An 8365-nucleotide genomic window follows, 5' to 3' on the forward strand; every position below is an offset into this window, starting at 1 on the left:
GTCATGGGTAGGGTTAGTATATGTTCTGTATCTTACGGAATTGTCCATTATTACGAGGTTTTGTCCTGGAGTCCCAACAAAATTCTTCTGAAAGCTGAATTGTTCCGTCATTTGTGAATTTATGTTTAGCATTCTGGTTTAAAACATATAATATGCAAGAAATGGATAGTTGTTTCCACAAAAATGTCGTACCAATTGGCAACAGCGTGAATGCCACTAGCGGACGCGGTAATAAGTAAGCACGGCTTACTTGATATAACGTTTACCTGTTATGGAACGAAATTAGTTTTATTTCATGTGCCTTCAAAATGCCGAATAGAAATCGTGCTCTCACAGGAAAGTTAAAAACTGAATATACTTTTACTATTCATGTAATCGTGATGGAAAATTCGACGAAAAATTGTAATGTACACAACGTAATGTAACATACTGCATAGAATATGGCGGTCGAGTTTTATAATTAATGTATCTTAAAAGTGATACAATTAATGGATATTATTTTGCTGTTGTCAGCTATTCGTAAGAAAAGGAATAAAATTTTGTTGGTTTATTCTCACCGAAAACGCATTTTTTTCTTTCAAAAATATGTAAGCTCTACTTACGTTTGTACTATTTTGCCAAGATCTACTTAAATTTAGAACCTTCCAAGTTGTGACATAAAATTACATATATACAATATTAAAAAGAGTAATGAAATAAAGCAATCAATTGCTTCTTAAGAAATTTATTTTTTGCATGAACTTTTTTCTAAAATTGAAATCTACATAAGCCAATCTTCTAGTAACAGAATAGATGTACACATTTCAAATTAATGTCAAACTTTTGTCTTTCAATACTCCAGGCAAAAATGTCTGGAAATATATAAACACAAAAGTTGAAAATAAAACTCAGATGTTATTCCGTAGATTCATTTAAACACTCAGATGTTATAATGAGTTGAATAGACTTTTACTCGATAGCAACATCGGCGCAGTTCCTGTAGGTCTCTTGGATACCACAACCCATGGCAGAGGTACCATCTCCACAAGGTCCGTATCTGTTACCTGCAAAGATAAAATATACGTTTTATAATACCGATTGTTTTGTCCATTCTTTAGCCTCCACCTCTTAGAGGTCTGAAGTACGATACTGTAATAAAATTATTTCGCCTATGCCTTAAAGTTCATAATTATAGAAAACATGACTGTTTCTCAATAAAAATGCAAATTGGGACATGTTGCCGTTGTTTCAGTTAAAGATATATAGAAGTATACAAGAATATATGACACTAAGCAAAATAACCAATATCAAGATGTAGATTCTTAGAAGCAGAAAGGAAGGTTCATTGTTCTTACATTGTACATACATAGCCTATTTTAACAATAGAAATTAACTATCATTTTGATATATAATAAAAAGATAGAGAGTTTTGATATAACCATTTCTTTTTTCAAGACTTCGTTCGAAAAGAAAAGACTAAATTTTAATTGATATATCAAACGTTGCTTTTCAGACCAATTAGTATATATGAAGAAAATAAAGTGTTCTCCAGTACATGCCTCTAGATTACTACTCGGGGTTCATCACTTAAAATAGATTTTTACGATTGGATGTAAAGAAATATGTAACTTCAGATTTGGTAAAAATGCGAGGCAATTATGACAAGAAATACATTTACCGAATAGATAGTTCTTGGATGGAACGGTAACAAAATGCAACTTCTGATTTTAAAAACATAAATACTAACCACACTCCCAGTGCCATCTGAGGATGCAGTTAGAGCAGGTAACACCAGCGGGCAATTGGAGTTCGATGTTCCTAATTCCTGGACTGTAGTCACTGAGTGGGTAGCGAGTGCCAGAACCATCAGCAAGCTGCAGAACGTGCTGGGCGAAACATTCTTCAGTCTCCATGACGTTGGGATCGTTACGTTCGCAGAGATGGAATTCAAACCAGCCGATGTGGGAAGCTGAGATGTTCACACCAACTTGAATGACTTCACCTGATTTGTATGTGCGGCCGATGACTCCAGTGCCGTAGGTGCCACCAGATTCGTTGGGACGAGGTTGGGGCAAGGCGAAGTCATCACCACAAAGTCCGCATTTGCCACCATTTTGTTGCCATTGCACCTATGATATGGTAATAAACACATAAATTAATGAGTCAGACGAAGAAATATAGTTTTACAAAATGCAATGAAATTGTAATTATAAAATGTACCGGTACATCTCTCACAGGAATGTTGTTCTTTCACAATGTTCAAAGCCAGCAAACATTGGGAGCTTTTTAAGAAGTAAACAGGAGCCTAAAATTTACCTCGAGATTATCTACTGTTCAATAGTTTGTCTCAATTATCTAGACTCTGTTATCAAAGTAACTCACTTACTGCCTTTGAAAATGAAGTATAAGTAAATGAAAACTAAAGAACTTCGTTATGGATTACCTATGTAAGTTTTCACTATCATTAATATTTTACTTATTAATACAACTCTAGATACTACCCAACGAGATATTTAACACGAAATAAACTTCACAAAAAAAATCCTTCTGATTTAATTGATAGTCGTTATTCTTAACATGTAAGTCATGAGTTTGATTCTCTGTAAGAATACACGTGGTCTAGATTTCACATGAAACTATAGATTCTCGACTAATATATTATTATCGGTGATGAACAGAGATACTGAACAATGAAACAATAAGATTGGGGAAATGGAAAAGATTTTCGAAAGAGGTTAGCCAAGGTCTATATATAAAAGATGTCGTCTTATCATTTACTGTGAAACTAAGCTAAAAACAGGAAGAATGTAAGTTCAACTCGAGGCAATACTTCCATTTACGAGGCAAGCATTGGGGGTTAACCTTATTAACAGGATTAACATTAGCTTTTCCCAAAACTTAGACTAGAGATATGAGTTCATTAATTTTGTTTCGTTGTATATATAATTGTGACTTCATATTATTATTATCATTAATATCATCATTAATGCCATCATTATTATCATTATTTGTTTGTTGAAATTTAGCATCCGTTTCCAACACTGAGAGTATATCGTCGCATAAGAAGCAAAGGTACGTAACTCCATTTTTGTAGGTTTATAGGCGAGAGGACAAAAATATTATTTTCTTAGAAAGAGATGCTTCTAATAAGATGGTAATTGAGCTACATTATAATAGATGATCGACAGGGAGAACAGATAGCATTCCGTTTCATTTACACCAAATGGGGCTTTCAAAATTATATGCAAACATGAAGAAAACAAAAACCGCATTTTTGGAGTTACGTTCCTCTGGTTCTTATCCGACGATATGTAAAATGAATCTACTTCCTTTCAGGAATTGAACCCGGGATAACATATAACAAAAGAGCACGCGCTAGATACAAGGTAGTGGAAAAGTATTGTATTATTATTATTATTATTTTAGTAGTAGTAATATTAGTAGTGGTGGTGGTGATTGTTGCTGTTGAAGCAGTAGTCATAGCAGTTTAATTTTCCCCTCAGTTTATGTTATTATATGTCATAGTCTGATAGCCGCATAAAATTTAGATATATCTTTTGTTTTAGTTTATGAGGCAAATACATGTGTAGGTTGATAAATGGATACTATCTTTTTTATAGAAAAATATCAACTAAACAAGTGCCATTTTATTTCAACGTTTTTTTTTGTCTACATATACTTTTTTTTTCATAGAACAACATAATTTTGTTGAGTTATGTTTCCTATTTATAGATTCCGTATTGTGATTATATTAAACAGGAAATGTAAATAAAATAACAATCGTGAAAAGAAAACATAATTCCAGATAAAAATTACAAAAAATAGTTATTATTTTCATTGCTTTTCGCGAGTTATGGGTTACATTTTAAAGCTTAAATTACATATCTATAGGCATTCTTCTGATTTATCTTGACTCAATTTAGACAATTGACAACTGAATTTGTACTATTTTGTACCTGTTCTACGACCTACTTAGTATCAAGTGCTAATAACAGTTACTAGCATTCATACTGTGATTTACTGTAATATAAAACTTCGTTTTAAGTCCTCTATTAAGTGCTACGGAGGTAATTATAATTCATTTCTGGATCAATTCTTTGTTATTTATGATTTGAATATATTGTAAAAATCTTTTAAATTCTCAACTCTTGTGTTCTGACATTTTTAAGTGTTAATATTTATAATACCAGTATTTATTATGATTGATTAAATATAGGTTCCGAAACTAATTTTAAGTACAAAATTCTTTCGTTAATAATTCCGTCCTACTAATTTAATAATTTATACTATCTGGCCAATATGTACACTGTATATTTACTTTTACTTTTCAACCTAATACATCATGAATGGTTCAAGCTACACCAATTTACGATAGAAAACTTACAAATGATCAATTATTTTAAAATCTCCAGTAGAACTTTAACCCTTTGCTAAAATAATATCGATATTTGTATAGTAATAAATTTAATAATAATAATTATTATTATTATTGTTATTTTTATTATACACTTACATCATATCCACCACAGTTGAGTCCAGTGTCGACGTAGTTGGGTGGGACGTTGAAACCTGCTCTCCACATGGAAGAGCGCTCTGGTGGTTCGGACATGAAGCCATGTCCTGCAACCTGGTGGCTGACGACTGCAACGATCAACAAGATTGCGTAGTGAACCATCTTAGCTAGATTTCAGCTAACTACGGTGTACACAACACTGAATGAACACCCTTTTATATTGCCCACTTATTTCTATCGATAAGATTTGACCTACAGATCATTTTTTTCCTTTTTAAGTTAACAATACTGATAAGAAGATACAACAAGAACAGAGATTATATTATATAAAAGGTACGCATTTAAATATTATGAAGTGGAATCACGCGGAGTATGTATATTTAATCATCACACCTTTCCACAGAACAAAAAAGTATTGTATGAGTCTTACTTAACTTCTCCTTGACTTGATCACGTGAACAGTTTGTAGTGCCTTATGAAAAATAATCGGAAAAATAAAAATACTTTAAATACGGTTCCTTTGTAAGAATATTTTGTAATTGTTTTGAAATTTCTTTTGATTTCTTTGTTAATTGACAACAATTGAAAACAAGAATTTTAGAAATGATCCAAAAAATGAATCAAAATATTGCGATCTTGGCCAATAAATAGTTTTTGGATCAGGAGTCACAAAATTTTTGAACAACAACTAAATCGAGTTTTGGTATTGTTTACGAAATAAGCACATCATACTGAGTTAAGTGATAATTTGAATTAGCTACACGATATGTTGTTCTTCAGATATAAGGCTTACGAGAAAAATTTTGATTGAAATGTATTAGATCTTTTGATCCAAAAAGTAGTTTAAGCATTTCTCAAAATAATAATAATAATAATAATAATAATAATAATAATAATAATAATAATAATAATAATAATAATAATAATAATAATAATAATAATAATAATAATATTGTAAATGGTAAACTTCCTTTCTCAACAGAAAGTAGAAGCAAAATTTCACTGATGGTTATACTAAACACAGCATCAATGGTTAATGTTTCCACTGCGAAGATTTCTCTATTTTTGATCTGTCATCAATTCGATCCATTTTACATTATTTAAAGGTTATGAAACCTGATTTGATTCATCATTCTTCACCTAGAAGAAAATGCATGTTCAGTAGATATTTCGCAAAAATTATATTGGGCTCGAAGTAAAGATCACCTAAGCTATTAGCCACTGTTTCGCAAGTAGATTTTATTTTCAAGATTCATATTTTATTCTGGTTGTTCCTAACACTTTGCATGGCAATTAACAAATCACGACAAGGATATATTTTTCAATTCATCGGTATTTACTTAACGCATTATGTCTTCACACACGAGCAGTTATACTGTAAAAAATTATACTCTTCCAGAAGAATATAATGTTAGTTTTCTATTCACCTGGAGATATGATAAACCTCCAAACCGTTCTGGAGATATGATAAACACGTAAATACTGGTAAAATTTAGATCACTGTTTAAAATTATGTATATCCTAGAATTTTTGTAATTATGACTACCAAAAAGTAATGCTGTAATGTTATAGATGCAAAGTAAATAAAAAAATACTTTTAAAAGTTCAAGCAAATACGCCGCTTTAAGAAATGTGTCAAATGTAACCTTTTATCTTATTTCCAGAATGGTTTGAGATATTAAATTGCAGTAAATGTCATTATTGAGCTGAGCGAAGCGAAGCTCTTATACTCGGGTTAGCCGTTTGGTTGTCCGCGAACTCCTCCTAGACCGTTTGGCCGATCTCAACCAAACTTAGCACGCTGATAGAGTATGTCGTGCTGAGTGACAACATAGGTCGAAATCAAAAATCCGATGTACCATCGAGGAATAATGACCGAAAAACGCTTCCTCCTAGACCGTTTGGCCGATCTCAACCAAACTTAGCACGCTGATAGAGTATGTCGTGCTGAGTGACAACATAGGTCGAAATCAAAAATCCGATGTACCATCGAGGAATAATGACCGAAAAACGCTTCCTCCTAGACCGTTTGGCCGATCTCAAGAAAACTTAGCACGCTGATAGAGTATGTCGTGTTGAGTGACAACATAGGTCGAAATCAAAAATCCGATGTACCATCGAGGAATAATCACCGAAAAACGCTTGCATAGACTTAACATGGGGAAAAAGTTTTCACGCGATTTTTTTGTCAACAATTAAAAATGGCATTTATTATTGCATAATGGCCAGGAATGATTACGTAGTTTAAGCTCGCTCAGCTCATTTCATTGCAATCGGGTACATCCATTGCATTCCTAGTGATATTTAAAACTATAGAAAACCATCTACGTAAATAAATGCGATTCTTATCTGAATAATTTTCGAAATAAAGTCCTTTGAAAAAAAGCTAAATTTTAAATTCTTTGTAATTTGTTTCTACTTATTTAAAATACGCCATATGATGACTGTAGTATTCAACACGAAGATACTTTGAAAGTGCATTACGCCGTCTGTGTCACTTTTATTATTACTATTACAGAACCCCCCCCCCAAAAAAAAAATTTAGTTATTTTCGAAGTTTGTGATACTGTAGCGTTTTAAGCTTGAAACATTGCATACATTGAGAAAAAAATTATAGGTGGTGTACTCAAAAAGATAGGTTACATGCGTAATTCCTGTAGTTTTTGGACTTAACGTACAGCAGACGTATAACTGAAAACGCATGTTTTATAATACTTTCTGTATAAGTGTTCCATTTGTACGTACTTTCCGTATGAGACAATATAGGCGGTCAGGATCTCACATACAAATGGACGTATATAACATATAACTGACGAAGGTAACATAAATATATGCATGCGATATACGGAAAATTCTTACAAGGGAACCTTCCGAAAATGATAGTTGCAGTGAAAGATGTGTCCTATGCCAATTAAAAGAGCTGTAACGGAGATGAGCATTCCCAAAAAATTAGCTGCCCATAGCAATAGGTTCAAGAAATATAAGGAGTGGAAGTTCGGGAAACAGCAAGGTTGGACACGGGAAGAAAAGTACAAATTCCGCAAAGAAGGGGTTCACGGCAAAATACAATGCTGACAAGTGATGTATAGAAAGAGACTTGCCACAATAGGGAACAAATGAAGGACACCAGTAGGGCTAACAGTGTTGCCAACCGCAGTGAAAATTACATGTTTTGCAAAGAGCACTATATGAAGTGAGTGCAATATTCAGTGTCAACCTGTCATGTAGAACATAAGATATGACATGTTTAATCAGTGGTACAATATAACAAAAGAAAATAGAAAGAACAGAAGTACGAAAAATATACAGGGTGTCCCACCAAACTTTGTGACCTGAAAGATTTGCGAAATGAACAAAAATGAGACTTATCCAGTTGTGCAGGAATGTACCAATGCCAGGGGGTAATAAAAGTCTGTGAGAAACAAGTGCCTCCAGGATGCCCATCATAGGGCCCCAGTAGTCAACTTCAAACTTTCAAATGGTAACAGGGACCGAGTGGTACCTCTTTCAATAGATCATGGAATGTGCAACAACACCTATAGGAAACATTTGCTATCTACGAGCATGTACCATCCGGAGTGAATTTCAAAGTTGAGCTGATCCCTCCTGGTTGCACGGGTCTGATACAACCACTTGATGTTTATTTTTTTAGACCATACAAGAACTTTGTGCGCTACGTTACAGAGCTTGTGTTATCAGATACTCACTTTAACATTTGGTCCCGCGAGAATTTTCTGAAACTTCAAGACTTAACCCATTACCACTTTACGGCATATTTATTCAAGCCTTTGATTGTTTGCTTTCTACAGGTGTGGATATGTGAAAGACCACCAAAGGTTCCGACACTTCTAGAATACTGCTTCGAGACATTCA

The 8365-nt window shown here is 33.2% G+C and overlaps 1 protein-coding gene across 1 annotated transcript; it reads right to left on the bottom strand.

The window, feature by feature from the left end:
* Positions 1 to 708: 708 nt before the first annotated feature.
* LOC145664164 (uncharacterized) lies at positions 709 to 4703 on the bottom strand. Its single transcript, XM_081730571.1, has 3 exons — positions 4493 to 4703; positions 1727 to 2108; positions 709 to 1043 (listed from the first exon to the last, which is right to left on the bottom strand). Exons 1-3 carry the CDS (start codon positions 4652 to 4654, stop codon positions 949 to 951), a joined length of 639 nt encoding a protein of 212 aa, XP_081586697.1. The 5' UTR covers positions 4655 to 4703; the 3' UTR covers positions 709 to 948.
* Between the last annotated feature and the right edge of the window lie 3662 nt (positions 4704 to 8365).

The sequence above is a fragment of the Thermobia domestica genome, chromosome 11, assembly GCF_964235325.1.
Source record: "Thermobia domestica chromosome 11, izTheDome1.hap1.1, whole genome shotgun sequence".
Classification (NCBI taxonomy): domain Eukaryota; kingdom Metazoa; phylum Arthropoda; class Insecta; order Zygentoma; family Lepismatidae; genus Thermobia; species Thermobia domestica.

What these genes read in the sequence shown, in the direction of transcription:
- LOC145664164 (XM_081730571.1), bottom strand. Translation starts at nt 4,654, where the DNA reads ATGGTTCACTACGCAATCTTGTTGATCGTTGCAGTCGTCAGCCACCAG. An exon ending in TCAACTGTGGTGGATATGAT is followed by an intron (nt 2,109 to 4,492) that starts GTAAGTGTATAA and finishes ACCATATCATAG; the next exon opens with GTGCAATGGCAACAAAATGG. An exon ending in CAGATGGCACTGGGAGTGTG is followed by an intron (nt 1,044 to 1,726) that starts GTTAGTATTTAT and finishes TTATCTTTGCAG; the next exon opens with GTAACAGATACGGACCTTGT.